This window comes from Sander vitreus, chromosome 22, assembly GCF_031162955.1.
Source record: "Sander vitreus isolate 19-12246 chromosome 22, sanVit1, whole genome shotgun sequence".
Taxonomy (NCBI): domain Eukaryota; kingdom Metazoa; phylum Chordata; class Actinopteri; order Perciformes; family Percidae; genus Sander; species Sander vitreus.
The window spans coordinates 9,430,366-9,450,198 of record NC_135876.1 but is presented as its reverse complement, the minus strand read 5'-3'; the positions used below and the strand labels follow the sequence as shown (position 1 = coordinate 9,450,198).

The 19,833-nt window shown below is 40.3% G+C and overlaps 1 protein-coding gene across 1 annotated transcript in view; it reads left to right on the top strand.

Moving 5' to 3' along the window:
- Positions 1 to 4,604: 4,604 nt before the first annotated feature.
- Positions 4,605 to 19,833, top strand: part of LOC144537155 (matrix metalloproteinase-16-like) — an 87,705-nt gene continuing 72,476 nt past the window's right edge. The window contains exon 1 of the mRNA XM_078280620.1: positions 4,605 to 5,111. Coding sequence (XP_078136746.1) covers positions 4,986 to 5,111 — 126 coding nt within the window. The 5' untranslated portion in view covers positions 4,605 to 4,985. The remainder of the gene's footprint in view (positions 5,112 to 19,833) is intronic.

Genomic DNA, 19,833 nt, shown 5'->3' with positions numbered 1-19,833 from the left:
TTTCATCTCTTCATCTTCTCCTCATACTCTTCATGTAATTCCTTTGCTTGGAGAGAAGGGGAGACAGACGGGAGGCTTTAGATTCATTCTGCCAGGAGATCCAGGAGGTCTGACTGGGAGCAGATGCAGCAGTTATGAGACCGAGTCATGTTTGGAAAGGGAAGCTTTGAGGATCCTGGCAAAGCTCTGTGCCGGTGGGAGGGCCAGTTGGAAAGGGCCAGAACCTTTTCAGAAAGGGTATTTAGGATTATCAAGTGCGAGAGGAAATCATTAAGAAGAAGGAGGAAGAGAAATGGTGAGAGCGAGAGAAACAGGAAAAGGAGAGAGGAAGTCAGGATGAGAAAATGATTTAACACAAGTAGAACAAACAAAGGAAGTCAAACCTTCACAATGGCAACATGATTGTAAACCTTATTACAGCTAAGTGCAGTGGAATTAATAAAGAGATAAGACACAACTTACTACTCACTACTAATTCTTTACAGCTGTGTTCGTGCAGTTCATTCGGAAACGAATATTAAACCAAATGCCATGCAAATAACACATCTTCACTGATGTTAAAGGAGCACAGAGATGATTTCAGACAAAGAACAAATGTGTTAACGTATGATGATAAAGTAATCTAAAATAAAAGCTCAGTGCTAATAGACACAATTCTGTGCAATATCAGTATCAATATCTTTGCATGTGGTGGGTAGAAAACAATGGGTGGAACATCCCAAGAAGGAAACCTAGGGCACCTTTCAGCTGAGTGCACATTAGCTATTAGCATCTAGCAATCTGGTCACAGCCATGAATTGTAATGAGGTGGTTGGTAGTTTTGCAGATACTGGTAAGGAAGAAACACCTGTTTTGAGCACACTGTTACTACGTGTTTATGGCTGTTTTTACAGAGGATGGCATTCGGCACGGCATCAGTTTGGAGAAGCAGGCAGGCGTACCGACACAGAAGCTAAGCAATGTACTGCTGTGAAGGGGGCCAGCAAAACTTATTTTAGACACCTAAAAACAGTCCCAACAATCCATATCAGTTTAAGTGTATGCTATATTTAGAATATTTTCACCGCTTTACCTTGACGTCAGACAGCCCGTCGGGGGAACTGAAGCCATTATTACCATCTATGCTCTCTTCAAAGCCACGAGACTCCTTTCACAAAAACAGTAATTTTACCCCGTATAACACAGGTCTACTGCTGCCTCGATCTGTAAGTTGGTTTGTGGTATTGTGTTCCTTTGGTAAATCCAAACTAACCCCTTTAAGACACCAAAGTCACACAATGGCTAAAATGCATTTAGCGTCTGCCCCCATCCACAGCAGCACATTGCTTAGCTTCCGTGCCAGTACTCCTGCCTGCGTCTTCAAACCAGCTCGCCATCTACTGTAGGAAATACACTGACTATGGATAAGTACCCCCATATAAACCCACTTTAAAAAAAAATCTTAACTGTCCCTTTAACGTTTGTCAGGCTCTATGATCTATGCTGTGGTGACCAGTTTGACATGCTTTTCAGTGTGTGACTCGTTAGCTGATACAGGCAGATTTATACACATTGATAGTTTTTTATGGGTAACGTTTTGTCTGCAGTCATCTAATATGAAGTTTTGCATTCAAATAACACACCAGGCATACTACTGTACATATCTAGTGTCTGTATATTTCTATGGTATAACGGATAGTAAAAGCATTTTTTATTCCTGCTGATAGTATAATATCCAGACCAACAACTCTTAACTTGTAGTGTAGCAGGTAAACACCAGGAATCCCATGTTAATGTAACTCTAAAAAATGCTAACATTACATGTGGACAGGGATTCTATGCTTTTAATCTGTACTGAACATTGGTGGTTTGGGGCAGTCACAGTTCATTTCTCACTACCTGTAAAACTTAGTTGGGTAGGTTAGCATTATTACTGCTACTAGCTTCAGGTTCTCGCTGGAATTCCACACATCATGTTACAGTAGCTAGCTAAAGTCAGCAGTTGGACCAGTGTGTAGGATTTAATGGCATCTAGCATACCCCTTCCCTCAGCCCTCCCTTTCCAAACATGTAGAGAACCTGGCCTTCAGGGTAACGGAAAAATGTGAAAGGCCTTCATACAGCCAGTGTTCTAGGCTACTGTAGAAACATGATGGGCTCCTAAAAGAAGACCCGCTCCCTATGTAGACATGAAGGGCTCATTTTAAGTTAAAGAAAACACAATTTTACGTTTCAGGTGATACACTAATGAAAACATATTTTAAATTCAGTTTTTGCCAAAAGATCCCCTTGAATACTACACACTAGTCCTTTAAGTGTCGTGTGGGATAAAAAAAAAAAAAGTTTGAGAGTGCCACAACAAATTTGGACAGTCTCTAAACAGAAATTGTACAGGTTTCCAGCAACACACACTATTTTGAGTGAGAGGAGGACATTAGCATTATCTCAACAGTAAGAAGAAATGAGAACTTGTCAGGTTAGGTGGAATCATTGACCAACTGTGGATTCCCATGGTAATTTAGTGTCTACATTCTCATCACTAATTAGGTAAATGAACCATCTCTGTGTCTTCCATAAACCTCTACAATTATAAACTCGGGCTCAGCTGGGCAAAAGGTAAATTAACAATGCATGAGTCTGAAATCTGTGTTGTTACACACAGTGTGAGCTAATTGTTGTGTGAGTCAGCAGACCTCACAGCACTACACATCCTTTATCCAACCCCTAATGAATTGTCACGTCAACCCCGGAGTATCAGACAGGGTTTCTCACTTACTGTATCTAGATGTACATTTCCTTCACATGTGTAAACTGTGTTATTGCTAGTCTCGTTACGACTTGTTGAGCATGATGTTTGTTTTTACCATTGTAGTGTGACAGTGTGTCCCATAGAAACTCAAGACTCATGGGTCAAACAGATTGTTGTGATAAACAGTTCTATTCCTGACTGTAATGTTGCTGATGTTTTTCCAAAATTTAAATTGAGTTTTCCATTTAACGTGATTGGTGAGAATTCCTCAGAGGAGGAGGGCGGCGGCAGCGTGCGTGCGTGCATGCGTGCGTGCATGCGTGCGTGTGTGTGTGTGTGTGTCTGTCTCTGTCTGTGTGTGTCTCTGTCTGTATGTCTCTGTGTGTGTGTGTGTGTGTGTGTGTGTGTGTGTGTCTCTCTGTCTGTGTGTGTGTGTCTCTGTGTGTGTCTCTCTGTGTGTGTGTGTGCGTGCGTGTGCAAATTGAAACCTCATCAATGGGCTAATGGTGTGGCTCACCTAACTTTTCTGTGGCACATTCACACGCTGATACACTGACTTGTTCCTCATCCCCTGGTGTTAGTCTAAGTAGAAAATCATTGATCTGGCTCATTACATCTGACCCTTCTCTATTATCCGAGGAGATTAGAGAAAGGCCTTTTCATTAGATCCAGGTTTGTTTGTGTATTACGGGAGAGCCACAAAGTCAGTGAATATCTCTTTTGCCAGGCAACAGCACTTACATAACATCATTTTACTATAAAAATATGAGATATAAAATCATGACAGTATGCTTTATACATTTAAAGATGATTAGACCTTGATGAAAGGTCTGCCCGTAAAAGCAGGACCACGAAACCTTGATTACATTACTTACTCTACAGTAACTGCAATGACAGACGATGGTATCATCATCACCTACTGGAAACAATGCTGAGACACAGAAGAGACTTCTGGGACCATGGAAGACTCACTCTTACACTGGGTTGTTATTTGAAATAAGCAGCACTGAGCCTTTCATTGCCCTCTAGTGGCCTTGAAGGATTTATGAAATAAATACAGTAAATAAGAACCCCCCCCCCACACATACACACACACACACACACACACACACACACACACACACACACACACACACGATACAACATGCAGTTTCGTATTGGTTGATTGAAAGTAAAAAAACAAAACAATAGGCTTATAGCTACATCATTTAATGAGAAGGCAAAACAATATAAAGTAACAATGTAAACATAAAATAACATTTTTCTTTGGGGACTCTATTCTCATACAGCCTAACTGTAACTCACTGAAACATTTATGTCGGGTAAAAGTAATTTAGGCTATATTAAAGCAATGCTTCAACCACATTTGACCTGATATAGGTCATAGTTGTAACATTGCCATAAAATACAAACTATGACCGACTTTTCTGACTGCAGTTTTCCAAATATTAAATTCATAAATATACCCAAAGTAAACCAGGTTCAGCACTTTGTTGAAACCCTTTACCTGTAGCCGATGTGTTTGAAAAGTAAAATAATGTGAGTTATTAAATAGGCTACATTGTGCTTCTTTTTTTTTCGAAAATGATGAAGCTGTCTTTGTATTCAGGTAAACTGACACTCCTGCCCTTTGGGTACAAAGTTAAAATCATACAGTGAAAAACTCGGAACTCCACATTTAAAAAGTTAACTTAGTGTGTATTTGCATGAACAAGTGAGCTATAACGTACTGACAGAATAAACAGCGATACTCCGCTTGTGAAAAACATTTCAAACTAAACTGTTAACTGTTTTTATAGGAGAAATTTGGCTGACGAGAAGTAGGATGGGGGGCGCTGAGCGCGCGTGCCAGTACGCACATGCGCATTCGGTGGGAAACACGATTGAAAACGGGCAGCTATGCCGCGCGGTGCAGAAAACGGGCTGGACACGTCCGCTTGGAACAACGGCCGGTGTACCAGAGGACTGACCCGGGGACTGCAGGACCGGGAGGCTGCTGACAGGCGTTAACAGCGAGACTTTCCCCGGGGATAACCTCCTGAAACAACGGCGAAAGCAGCGGCGCGAGCGGTCGAACGAATCCGTTCCTTCTTCCCTTTCCCTCTCCTCTCCTCTGTGTTCGGCACCGCAACAGAGACACCAAGACATCAGCAATGTTGCTGCTAAACGTGTAGGATTTATCCCCGTTGTCCGTTTCTTTGTATCGACTGTAAATAAAACTGAACAGAGACAGTAAGCGACAACAGCGGGGTTCACTATGGTTTATTTGGCGGTCCGCAATAGGAGATGTCTTAATAGCTGCTGTATGGGGACGCTATGCTTGCAGTTGTTGCTGTGGATTTTATGTGCCGTGAACGGAGAGGAGCAGCCGTTCAGTGTAGAGGTAAGAACCGGGACCGTTATACGTTGACATAACAACATAAAAAAAAAAAAGGAACGACAAATGTGCTTTCCCTCCTATTAGTCTGCATTATTTTTGTATTATTTCAAAAGAATAATGCATTTGAGGCACATTGTTGCCCATGTTTATTCTGTGTTGATGTTTCAGTAACAACAGGGTCTTTGTGAGGTGCCCAGCTGGCTTGTAGTTCCATCCCGTCCTTTTCTCCACTTTTGAATTTTCTTTGAAGGCATTTGTTGATATTATAGATGGAATATGTAGGCAGCATAAAAACCTTATTTATTTCCCTATGTAGGCTTGTTTGTGCTCTCAAAGTGGGCTAACATTTCAGCTGAGAAGTATTGTCACTAAGCACAATAAGACGTAGTTTAATTTCATTGTAATATAATCCGATAGAAAATGTCCCCAGTAGACCCTATAAGCCACAAGACAAGTTTAATTTAGTACATCTTTAGTATCGCCCCATATAAACACCACATACCCATGTAATTCAATACTAAGTCAACAACTACAAAAACCTGGAGTGAGTGGGGCAAATATTCATAGTGGGTCCATGGACAGATCTTTGTGTTTTTAGGGTTCTGTGACTTGAACCTTTTAACAACAGGACACGAGAGCCTCCACTTTAGAGCATTCAGATAGTATCACTTCTAACAAAAGCAGCACATGCTCTGAGGCTTTATTCTGTAGAAAGAAATCGTATGGGTTCACAGGCAACAATGTGGGCAGGCAGAGGAGATTTTAACTGAGAAAGAGGTATTTTTTCAGAGGGCGCTTTTATTCTGATCTGATATCCTGACTTAATAGATTGTTAATAGCCTTCAGGCTGCAAGTGTTATGCCAATAAACTTTAACACTCAATCAGCCTTTAAAAAGAAGTGTTTATTCTTTCTTTCTTTCAAGATTCTGCAGAACTAACAAGCTTTCCTCCCATGGTTAAAGAGAGAAATTAGTTTTTTTTATTATTTTTTTTATCAAGGGCACATCTGTCTATTTTACATCCTCTTTTATTTCCAGAGCAAATCACCTCCGTTTAGCTAAAGTTGAAAGCATACGGCTATCATAAAGTGTTACACCGCAACCTCTCGCTGTCTTTCACACTTCGCTGCACACACAAAACACAGACACACCACACAGGAACATCCTGGCAAGTCAACTGACAGTCATACACGTCCTACATCCACATATCCACATGATTTGCGAGCTTGGCATGCCACACTGTTCCCCTTTGGAGAGGCAGGGAATAGATTCAGTCCAGATGCTGCAGGTTATATAGTTAAAATGTCCAAGCTCACATGACGGACAGAGGAAGAAAGTTAGAGAGATGTAAAAAGGTTTGTTCTTTGTACTTGGATGACATATCTTATTCTGGGCTGAGTTAGATGACCATTGTCCCCTAAAATTACCAAAATGACCTTTTACTTTGGGCCATCACATGTCAAAAACCCAGTCTTTTAAGTAAGATCTAGCCTTGTTCTTTGTTGCAAGAAACAACAAAGAACGACAGCAACGAGCGATTAGTGATTGCTCGTATTATTACCATTGTCATATTTATAATTTATTTCAAGTTCCTGACTTGGCTTCACGTTCTCTTCTCCCACGTCCTTGCATTTTATTATCCTCCCCCAGCGCTTGCATCTTGCCCTTTCTTCTACAAGCTTTTCTTTGTCATACTTACATGTGAATGTACTGTAATCAAGGCACTCGGAATATCCTATTTTCTGTTGGCTACTTGCACTTTAGAAATGTCAGTCTGTGGAAGCAAAAAACAAGCAAAGAACAATAAACTGCAAGTCCTTTGGCTTTTAAATGTGTGCTTAGCCCTTAAAAACATAGCAAACACAAAACCTTTGGTTTAAGAATACGCTTTTAAGTCAACAGTCAAAACATTTCTGCATGTGTAAGAGTGATAGCATTATAAGATAAGTTCTGAATGTATGTTGATGGCAGCCTCTTGCTATGCCTGGCATGTCCTGCCAAGAGAATGCAGTATTAAATAAATAACTGTGGTAACAGTAGTATCATATCTGACTGTGATCACTGTGTTTTCAGCTTCCTGACATATTAGTTATGTGTTGCAGGAATTCAAAGCATCCAAGTTCGTATAAAGTGGGCTTTTCACTGTAAAGTGAGGCGTTTATGGCCCCTAATTTAACCATCATCATTGTCTTGGATCTCCCAGAGGTGAGAGAACTGTAAAGCCTGGTGGAGGGCACATCATAAACATTTAACCCCTGTAAAACACTGTTAAGATACCATGGAGCAAACGTTAAAGGTTTGAGCATCAAGTCAGGGCTCTGCAATTAATTGAATTTGGATCCCGATTTCGATTTTGGCTCCTAACGACCACAAAAACAACGTAATCGAGAAAAACTATTATTTTGCGCATTACAGTTTGCAAGTAAACTCCTATTTTCTCTTGTGTTCTGAAGGGAAATCAATGGAGAAAGTATTAAGGGAAACTTCACAGTTCCAGGGTTTTCACTGTTTATTTGTTTACTGTAACTGATTCACTCTTGTTTTAATTTCAATAAATGCAACATCTTTCCAAAAGTCAATGAGTAGCCTAATCTTGTTATATAATTGTGATTTCAATATTGACTATAATAATAGTGATTATCATTTGTTTTCTCCCTAATCGATCAGCCCATAGCACAGTTGGTTAAATTGCCAACTGTCTTTTTCTGTTTTCTGTTTGTTTTTCACTGTATATTTTAATATGGAACTATTATACTGCTGTCTTGGCCAGAACTCCCTTGAAAAAGAGAGTCTGAATCTCAATGGGATTATTTCCTGGTAAAATAAAAATAAAATAGCATCAAGTTGCCAAAAGTATTTGTGCTGGGCAGCTTTAAGATGTAAGTCTGTGTAACTGTGGATGTCCAGTAGGACGTCAGTGGAGATGAAGATGCATGCACAGTGGGCTATAAACTGGGTACTAGAAGGCAAAAATATAACTTTATTTGACCCTAAGACGTAGTTAAAGCAAGGCAAAGCTATAGCCTATTGACTAGCTTTGTAAACCGTGCCATGTCCAGCTTCAGAAGCCCAATCTGGCAGTATAACGCTGCAGTTAGAAGGCATTATACAGCCAGCAGCAGGGTGACTGACCAATGTCCCTCTTTATGTCTGTGATGTTTAAAACAGTTTCTGTTTTAGACTGTGGACGGTGTTGAACTGGTTTCATTGGAGCCATTTACTGGACTTTGTCATTACACCTAGGACTGTGCAATATATCGATATTATAGCAACGTATTAAATTGTTGGATATCGTGATACGACACAAGTGTTGTCTTTTCATGGTTTTACAGGCTGCATTACAGTAAAGTAATGTTCTGTTCTAGCTGTTCTGTTATTTGCCTTTACCCGATTGGTCATTATATTCACATTATTGATGATTATTTTTTGTCATTGTGTACATTTTTTGTGAAAGCACCAAAAGTCAACCCCTATCGATATTGAGGTATTTGGTCAACAAATATCGTGATATTTGATTTTCTCCATATCGCTCAGCTCTACTAATAGCACAGGTTATAGAGGGTGATAATGAAGTATTTCCTCTAAATCACAGGTGTGGTTGGAGGTGGGAGCTAGGTCACCTAAACCTTCCTTGTAAACGTTATTGAGACTGCGGTCTTTTAGTAAACTTTTTGGATGGCAGCTTTAGTGCCGACTTCCCGGATTTGACTTCATGGCTGAGTTTACTGTATTGTCAATTTTCTCCTTTCCTACAATTTTCTCTGCTCTGGATTATATTTTACAGAAAGTACAGCCTGCCACTGGGTGATAAAGCAGTTATTAATACTAACGTGTAACACCTCGCTTCACTTCAGCCTAACACTACAGATCTGCCAGTCTGTTCTTACTGCGGAACTGTTTCCGAAAGCTCATCAGCTTTTGTTTATCCGATTGTCTTCCCTCAAGAAGTAATTTTCTCTGCAAATTAGACAATGTCATTAACAATGGCACAGCCACAAGTTAATTTCATTTATCTCCTTGTGAGTTTGATTTTTCAGTCTCAATCCATATTGAAACGCTGACGCCAGTCAAGTCATTTTAAAATGCTTTCTCTGCAAGGCCACATGCAGTACTGGAGGTGGGCTGTGCAAGCGCCGATCTATTTTGGGTTATTTTTTATCATTAGCTTTTACATAACACAGATTAATTAAAAGAGAGGTAATGGATTTTTAATCTCTTTTTCCTGTCTGTGTTTGACACTGTCTCACAATTGGGATGAAATTTCACTTAATATTGCATAAGAGTTGTCTCCGCTCGGTGCCACAAACACATAGCCGCCCTGAACTGTGTTTAACTATCCTCCCATTTTGTCTAAAGTGGTAGTTCTGAACTCTTTCTAGTGCTTTCAATTCAAGAGACAATATATTCAACTTGGTTTAAAGGCCAAGTGCAATGCTGAAACTCTTACCACTGTGCTGCTTTTGCATTGGATTGACGCTACTCTAAAGCTTTCAGTGCAGGCACCATGTGGCCGATATGTTGATCACCTTAAATGTTTTGGTTTCCATCTTTGTCAAAAACATTGTCTGGTTACTAGGGTTGCACTATATTGACAAAATGTGATATTGCGATACTGATTATGAATATTGCGATATCGATATTCATTTCAATATTTTTAAACCTATGTAAAATTACAAAAGTTACGGGAAAACGCATCAAAATAGATTCATAACAAATACAACACAAGGTTTATTTCAACTGACTGTCATATTGGACTGGTACAACATGACGCAACTTTTCTTTCGCTTCTCTGATTCGTTCCGTTTTGTTGTCTCTATTTCTTCACTCTGTCAAAATATGCACACACACGGTACACTCCATAGGGTTTGTCGCGTAGTGGACCCGTGCACTAACATGTGCAAGTGGCACGGTAACTGGCCAATGAAACATGATCATTATAGCGTTTCAAGCTCTAAATCGAACACAACTAAGCCACACAGCCAACGGACGGGACGCAACGCTCCACAAAATAAACAAAATATTGCATCCTCATTGCAACACTTTCGATATATTGCGATAACGATATTGAGTCGATATATCTTGCATCCCTACTGGTTACATAACATCTTCATTACCGGTATATCACGTGCAGCTATTTCTGTGCTCAGTAGTCTACCTTCTTTTCATTCTGTTGGGATTTGTGGTATTTTGACTCATGGATAGGGTTGGGTACCGAGACCCGGTGATAAAAAATGTGGTTTTAGCACCGGTATCGGGGAAAAAAAAACGATACCCAACCCTACTCATGGATGATTTTTCTTACCACAAAAGCTTTCTCTAGGAACACAATAACAACAGCAGCAGCAGCAACAGCAACAACAACAACAACAACAACAACAACAATGTGGAAGTGCCAAAGCCTCATGAGAGGCATCAGGTGCAGCGTTTCGCTCTGAGTCACATTAAGTGTTTGAATCTTGCCACTATGCCCACCAGAGACGAAGCGAGGTTGCTTAGTCAGAGATAATCTGCTGAATAACAAAGAGAGAGCAAAGTTGCTCCGGTGTACTCCATCTATTAACACATCCTGTCTCAGATGGATGAATGAATTAATAAAAGCTAGTTTGGCTCGACTCTGCTGAATGTCAGTTTTAATCATTAACTCCACCAAGGATTTTATATGTTCCCTCTGTCTGTCTGTCTGTCGGACAAAATGTCATGAATGATCCAACATTAGTTGAAAAAAATCTATGTAACATTAACTATAGGAATAGGAATTCATGTTTGGGTTGAACATCAATTTAATTAATTATTTTATACAGTATGCTCATCTGATATCATATGTTTATCGACATAATAAACTATTCTAATGAATATCATGAATTTGATTTCGGCCATATCGCCCAGCAGCCCTACTGCAAAATTCTGAGTCACATACTGTACCATTGACATTGTAACTACCGTAGCTGTTTTCAGCACTATGCTAATGCCAAAGCACAGTCCAGTCCAATGCAAACGACTTAGTGCTGTTGTCAACATGTGGGGAATGGTAGAGCTTCATTCCCATCACAGCTAATGTTACCAGTCGGCATGCTCAGCCTCTGAGTGGCATCTGAATAATGGAAAGCAACGTGTGTGTGTCTGTGTGTGAGAACAGTTGTGGCTTCTCTCACTCTCCCATTGATTTTTGCTGTCATTCACGTGTTCATTTGTAGCCGTGTGTCTTCCTAGCCATATTTACATGGGACATTGCCCTCACAGTCATGTTGATGCCTAGGCCAAAGAAAAGAACTGAGAGATTTATTTTGCTGGACTAAACGTAGGCTTGAATATAACTGAATACAACTCAAACAATATATGAAAAATCTTATTTGCTATTTTTAGTGATAAGTGTTAGCTGGCAATGGCATGATGTTTTTGCCCTGCATTTCCCAGAAATCACTTGGCAGCCAAAACAGTGTACTTTGATACTTTGGTGTGTTTTTACTTAAAATTTCTCTTAATGAAGTTTGAATGTTCCTTAACTCTCCTGTGCCCTGGCGGTTACCAGTATATTAACCACTTGACTTCTTTACACAATTGTCCAAAATAGCCTCAAAAAGGAAAAGCATCACTTTCAATTTAAGGCAGCAAAAGTAAAAACTACTCTTATAATTGATAGTCTCAAGACTTTCATTTACATTGAAATATATTCAGTTATTTTATTTTCTTAAGTTTTCATTCTTATCTATTTTACAAAATAGATGTTTAAATTGTTGCTGTGGTTTCTATGCAGCCATATTTTCCTCCTACATAGAGTACACTTTGTATGTATGGGCTTCCATGTCTGAATGTATGCAACACACACACACACACACACACACACACACACACACACACACACAGACACACAGCATTCTTGACGTCATTTGGCTTTGGTAAGAGAGCAGATTTCGATGCCACTGGGGTGTCTGTGTCAGTCTGTTCACCCAATTCTAGAGAATACACAACACCTGCACTGACCTAAATGATTTATAATCACACACACAGACGGCGACACACACGCCTGATTTTCCTCAGCAGCCACTTGTTATTGTTGTATGTGTTGTTCCCAATCTTTCTCCCTGTATTGTCTACACAGTCTGTCTCTCTCTGAGACATATCTTTGGTCACAGCTTACTGAGCTGTTAAATCTGTAATGACTGACAACTGCAACATTAGATGATGCCAATGGGGCATCACATGTAAGGCTGTCAATTAAACTGTTGACAGAAACGCTCTGGGAAGTGTGTGTGTGTATTTAAACTGCATGCTTTTGTGACTCATGGCAACTGTTGCAATCTGTTTCTGTGTGCAGTGATATCATCTTAAACAGCATAGTTAATTATGTGATTACAGTTAATCCCAAAATTAACATAATATCAATCAGCCGTATAGAGGTTTGGTCTTTTTTAAGATTGACAACTTTCCGCTGGGTGAGTTTATAAGACATCAGCTGGTGTCAGATGTCATAATCCAGACATGCCTTTTTGTCATTTTCCAACATCTTAAGTCATCAAAAACGCTTTTGGAAAAATAAAACCCAAAATGATTCACCAGAAAAGGCACTGTTCTGATCAGTATGTATGATCAGACTGTGACATTTTAGGGTGACATTTCAGTGACATTTTGTCCTAATGGGGCCAGGGAGATAGTGAACATGTTGTGCATTATGTATTTTCTGAGTGTGTGTGCATTTGTGTAAGTGCTCAGGTCTAAATATGAAACAATGCCCCTCAACCTCTGCAATAATCACACTGCCTTGGGGTCATGAGGTGCAGATGATAGTTGGGCTATCATTAAATGTCATGTTTTGCAAATGCAAATTTTACAGTATCATTTCAAGTACAGCAGTTAAATAATGTGTGTGTGTGGGTTTGTGGTTACTGGTGTGGGCAGGGAGGCTGTGGTTGCCTTGACGACCCGGGCGCACTCGCCAGTGGTTCTGTGTGTAAGCGATGAATAATTCAGGGTGGACAGAGGCGGCAGGCTTTCCCAGGAGGCTGGGATCATGTTCCAACGAGTCACATGTGCCCAGGTCACTCCCAGCTGCTCTGCCCCCGGCTCTGTTACTGGACAGATAGATCCACTTTTTACCATCGCCCACATATTTTGTCATACAATCAGAGAGATCAATGCCGAGTTGCATGACACTGGATGTTGTAATATAATATCTCTTCTTTGCTGAATACTTAGAAATGTAGCAAGAGACATTTCGTTTTGAGACAAAGTAAACTAAGACTATTGAAGATGTGACATTTGTGACACCCGTGTTAATTGTGGCATTATTTCTCTTCATTGTTTTTTTTACCAACTGTATCCCCTGAAAATTGATCTGCTTTATCAACAAAAAAGTTACAATTCTTCTTAATAATCCCCATAAATATCAGGGCTAGAAGTAGGGCTGGGCGATATGGAGAAAATGAGGTATCACAATATTCTTAACTAAATATCTCAATGTCGATATTGCAGGGTTGACAATTGGTGCTTAAATTTTAGACAAATAATCATAGTCGACATTAATAATGTGGATATAATGACTGAGTAGTTAAAGGCAAATAATAGAACAGCTACAACTGGTATGTTCAGAAAATGACATCACTTGACTGTAATGCAGCCCTAGCTAGAAGGATTCCCAAAAGTGATTTCTTCAACTTTCTTAACTTTTTAATAGTTGGTAGACTTGATCTTTTTTGCATGAAAAAAGACTTGGGGCAAGGTTTTCTACTGCAGAGTTTCCTAGCAGGGAGCTAATTGTATTCACTCAGAATCCCTGGGTGTAAATCATTCACTGATTAGATGTGTAGCTGAAAACCAAGAGGGCTCTGGGGCAAGTACTGACAGAAACTCGGCCATAGCAGAGTAACTTATTGACATTTTGCAGCCTACAGGCAGTTTTAAGACAGCGTTTCTCTCCTGCCAGACCACGTGTCACTTGATGTTTGTGAAATTGCACCGAGTGGAAAATGGCTCATAATTTGACCGCCATATCTGCTAAATTAATGTGAAACATTATCCTGGAGTTACTATTCTCTGTTTTGAGACGTGAATCTTCTAAATTATGAAAGAATGTAGGCCTATACAGAGACACAATCCAAAATAGCCTGCACTTGGTTGTCTGATTATACCATATAAGGTATTTAAAGATAGTTATACTATATTTACAAAACTAATAACTAGTATGTGTCCTTTGTGTTTGACAGATTTAGAGACAAAAGAGGCTGAAACAGATAAAAACTATAAGCCAGATGCGTGATAGGGTTACTAATGTTGCTGATGCATACTGTATGTGCATATACAGTACATATATTTCAACTCTTGCAACATGCAGGCACCATTTGTGTACTCAAGGTGAGTAATACTGTTAAATATACGAGGTACAGTTTATTTCCTCTGTCCCATTCTACCCATAAACCTTCTCTGAGTAGCTCAGGCCTGTAAACACAAACTACTCTCTGAGCAGATCTGTGAAAGACCTGCTCTGACCACAAGCATATTTCTAAAATGTTATAGAACAGCCTAATTACCTCCAATATTGCAGTGTGTATCACAGGTCTCTGGGAAAACTTGTAAAATATTGTGTGATTCGCACTACTGTCACAGAAATTGACGTCTAAACTTCAATTTCAATAAATTAAGGGACATGCAGGGGTGCCAGTTCCCAAGCTTTTTATGAGACCCAACTTATGGTAGCATTTTCCAAAAAAGGACTTTGGTGACCAAAGAAAAGCCTGACACTAACATATTAAAGCGGTGGTCATTTTTTAAACGTTAATAGCCTGATCTCTCCCTTGTCGTTACTTTTTCAGTGACTTTAAAAATTACGGAAGAGTATTAGGGCCACGTGAAAAATGTATATGACTTCTGAGTTTAAAAACAAAACAAAAAACAAACTAATTTTTTGAAGTCACTTTAATGTCAAAAGTATACCCTCATTTGCCAACTGCCATCTCCACAATTCACCATAAACAATAAATGCACATGTGATCTGTGGCACAAGTCGCATGCTGTCCCTGTAACCTGAGGGGACCGAGCTCCTATCAGCCGATCGGTAACAAACGTCAACATCAGCAGCCACCGCACGCCGCAGAACGTTGCCTTGCCGACCAGGCTTCCTGAGTCTCATCCATAATAGAGTGATTTCATTGCCTTACAGGTTGGCCTTTTGATGGCACCCATCGGCTAATTGGCCCGCCTTCTGCTAGTGGAGTAGCGGGCCAAGCCGGCTGGTTGAGAGGCGGTGCGGGGACATGAAGGCTCCAGTATCACCTCAGCTCAGTGCTTATGTGAGGCATCTGGATGAGGACAAGCCCTCTGAGTCACTCCACTACTCTTTCCTGATGTGTGGCGTCTGTGGGTTATTAGCATAGGGAGTTTACCTGAGATGGCTTTGCTAAGTCTGATTGTGGTTTTAGTCTCTCTGTTGGAGACTATTCTGTACCTAAAAGGTCTTCTGTAGCTGGATTAAGAGTCTCAGAGAACCAGCATATTGCATTTTCTTTTTTTTCCTCATTTTTTTAAAGATAATTTTATGGCCATTTTAGGCCTTTATTTATATAGGACAGCTGAAGACATGAAAGGGGAGAGAGAGGGGGGAATGACATGCAGCAAAGGGCCGCAGGGCAAAGTCGAACCTGTGGCTGCTGCGTCGAGGAGTAAACCTCTATATATGGGCGCCTGCTCTACCAGGTGAGCTACCCAGGCGCCCCATATTGCATTTTCTTTAGATATGGTTGTATGGTTGTCATAGTGTGACAAAGGTGAAAATGAATTGCACTGTGTGAAGAAGTGTGTAGAGACATGAAGTGATGCTGGGCTCTTCTCCCATCAGAAGCATGAGTGAAGTCTACTTCAAAGTCGAGTGAAATCAAGTGTGGAGAACCCAAAAAATAGGCACTGATGCATTTTAGCCTTCGTCAGGGCATGCTGGTGGACTCCTTATCTTTCCACTTCAAGAGAGAGTGGCTTGATTTCTGGTTTAACCTCATTATGGTACACCACTCTTTCCGGAAGACTCTATTTTTCTATCCGCATAATTATTAGATTACACATGAGACTTATTTTTGTTCACACTTGGCTGGTTTGATTGAGTTGCATCATGATGTTGGGTATGAGTTGGGGTGAATGCATCACACAAACGTGCCAAAAATGATTACTGGTTCGTTAAACCTCAACATATTTTGTCTGATGTCAAGATAGCTACATGTATTTCCCCCTATCACATTGCAGTATACAACATGTCACCTGTATCATTTGTTTCCAGCCGCCTTTTTTTGTTCTCTAAAAAAAAGAAAAATTGAATAAACATATTTCCCAACATGTAGAACTATTCCTTTAATGCTCCTATGGAATCATGTCCTTCTTAGCCCAGCATCCTTAGCTAAGAGGCAGAAAAGATCCTATTGGTTGACAGTTGAGTTCCCAATCAGCCAATGTGTATGGTTTACAAGTTTTGGTTTGGTGTGTCAACTCTAAATGGGCAAGAACGTAGGCAGCACCAGATGGACTATCATTATTACAACAAGTAGTCCAAATTGCAGCTCTATTGAACAGCACTGTATATGCTTACAAGCTCCCTTGTTATCCATTTGCGGAGAGAGGACAGGGAGAAATTCCTGTCTTATTGAATAAAGAGGGCTGTCGAGCTGGAGCCTCCTGCTCTCAGGAACCCTTACATTGGCAGAACACAGGGAACCATAGATCACGAAGAGAAACAGAGAATCAATGAGAAAGAGAAGAGAGCAGCAGAGAGGGAGGATACAGAAAGAAAACCGACAGAGATAAGCACACATAGGTGAGTGAATGGTACAAAAGAGCTTGGTAGTGATTCAGCAAAACACATTTTTAGGATCTTCTGTCTCTAGGATTAAAAGAAAAAGATAGGTCACTATCCTGGAAGTAGTGAAACAATGGGAGACACGCCTTGGCAGTCAGCTGTGTGCTGTACTGTAAGCTGTAGTAAATATCTGCTGCTTTATTCTTTTAGCTATTCCCTCATATTTTCTACCCGTAACGTAATAATTCAAGCTCCTTCTATTTTTTTCCTCTTCCCTAAAGAAGTCATGGAATACTAATAACGTGCGAGTCGAGACATAATCTATAAACTTTGGCATGATGATGATGAAATCAAAGATCAAAGATTTGATTCAATCTTTGAAAGTGTATTCAGTATTAATACATTTGAGCCTTGAGCCTATGTTTCTCCTTCAATCTTGAGGGTGTAAATTTCGATTCTGGAAGTGTAACTGTGTCGGCTTTTGCAAATAGTAGCAAAGCTATAGCTTTTGGGCTTCGAAGTGACCAGAGCAGTGTTGCAGAGATATAGAATATCTGACTGATCTAGAGTGGTTGCTCAAGGATAGGTATACAGCAGCTTTCTGAACTAAAACTGCAGTTAAAACTCAAAGAAACACAAGTTGGACGTCTGAGAAGATAACCCTGATGATGTCTAGTGATGTCACAATTAGCCTACTTATTAAACACTCAAAGCAGATCGTATGCATGAAATAGAAACAGGACACGTAATTTCACTGTGTGTAGTGTTTAACTACGCTAACTAACCGTGTGTTGTGAACCACGTGTAAGCCTAGTGATTAAAAAAAACAGACAACAGCTGTGTCTCAAAGACCGGGCGACGGCAGCCGGGACGTTGGATGGTTGATGGATAGTTCCAGTCACTTCGTCATGTATTCACTTTGTTGAAACAAGAGAAGAAAGCCTCACTGATGTGAAGAACAGGACAGAGATACATGTATAAATGCTCTCTGCCTGCCACATGCCAACGCTCCGGTAAGTCCACTCACCCCGTCTCTGTCTCTTTGTTGACAAACTCTGACACGCACGCGACGGTGAAATGGTGATTTATCCCTTTTAAATGTGAATAAACGACACTCACCGCCAGCAAATGCTCTTTCCATTGTGATTGGTGGTATCTTGACAACGCGCCGTTATCTTGTTTCCTACAGACTGTGTTGATGTGACTTGTACATTACAGCCACTCAAACAGGACAGAGTAACACGGCGGATATATATATTTTATTTTATTTTTTTGACGACTTAGTTAAGGCGCCTGCCTTAATTGCAAAGTGCTCCCAGTTCTGTTCTAACAGAAAGCCTGCGTTGCAAACTGGAGTTGTGGAGTTTGAAAGATGTGAACGCACACCGGGCAGGAGAGGTATAACAGAAAATATGCTATTTGTTGTCATATGGGAAATGTAGGCTACAGTGTTTTTGAAGCTTGACCAATATTAGGAACTAAAAGTCAGGTAAAAAAAATCAAGTCCCCAACTTTATAAAAGTGCAAAACTAAAAAGTCAGAATAAGAATATAACCATTTACAATCAAGAAGCCCCAGTATGCCATTTACCTATAATTCTGTATCCATCTCTGCTCTTTTCTGCTATATTGATACATTGTGCTGCCTTGCTGTTTCCCTGTCTTGCTATTGTAAAAAGAACCAGTGTGACAGCTTCACCCTCCGTGTCCTGCCTATGTGTCTCCACCTTATTCTCTGAACCCCCCCCACCTCCTGCATGCAGACACACACACCATCTAATATCCTGCCAATGTCTGAGTGACAGACGTATCTAACAGCAGCCTTAGCTTTCTCTTTCTCCGTCGCCTCTTTTCTAATACATCTCTGTATCTGATAATGGCTGCATTGTCTGAAAGCCCAAACACATCGCACCACCTCACCTAATACATACTGCCAAAACCTCCTGAGAACAAACTCACCGTCTTGTTTTCTTTGCAGATTCTCATTTCCATAATAACACAATGTTCTGAGCAGAAACATCGAAATAGTTATATCTGTAATAGATGGCATTTGTGTCTTTACAGCAGTGTTAAAGTCGTAAATTAATTTTAAATGAACGGACATGACAACAGAATGAACAGTTTCTTAAAGCCTCTGAACCCCCACACAGGTGTTTTCAGTTATTCTGGCTGACTAGACTCTGTTCAGGTTGAAGGTGGGCCGGAGCTTTGATGGGAACTTATTAAGTGACAAATTCTTTCTACCAATAAGGATGATAAAGGTGTCTTTTATTCCGCCCTAACAGGTGCAACAACACTAACAGAGGACTCAGGAAGCTGTCAATCACTCAGTCTAACCCCTAACCCACACAGTCCTGGAAAAGGTCCTATCAGCCACATTAACTATAAACATCTGCAACATCCTGCAAAATCCTGCATTTCTTTCTTAATGTTAAACAGTTACATGTACAATCATGTTTCCAACTGTATTGATTGTCTATTCCATATTCAAGTTTAATATGTTTATGTATGCACCAACAACCAAGGCAAATTCCTTTCAATAAATCCCTTTCTGATTCTGATAGGTTTTCGCCCACACAGCGAAAGTGGTCCCAACTCTTTCCAAACCCATCTGATGTACTGAAGCTCGTGTTGATTACATTGCTTCTCTACCGGTCCCAATCTACCAGTTGTACAGTATTTTAAGACTGCAGTGGGTAAACAACCGCATAGCATTTGAATTTTTCGTTTGGCTAAACATGCAGTGCCATGTCTAAACCGTATACTTTTTCATCAATATCTTTTCTTTCTTTTTTTTCCCCCTTCTCTTTCACCCGAAACCCAGCAGGGAATTTACAGTGGGCCGTGGTTACAGGACAGAGCCAAACTGTCTAATGTCAGAGAGGAGATGTGAAGGAGGGACAGGGATGATTACAGGACAAGAAAAGGGAAAGTAGACATTAGGAGGAAAAAG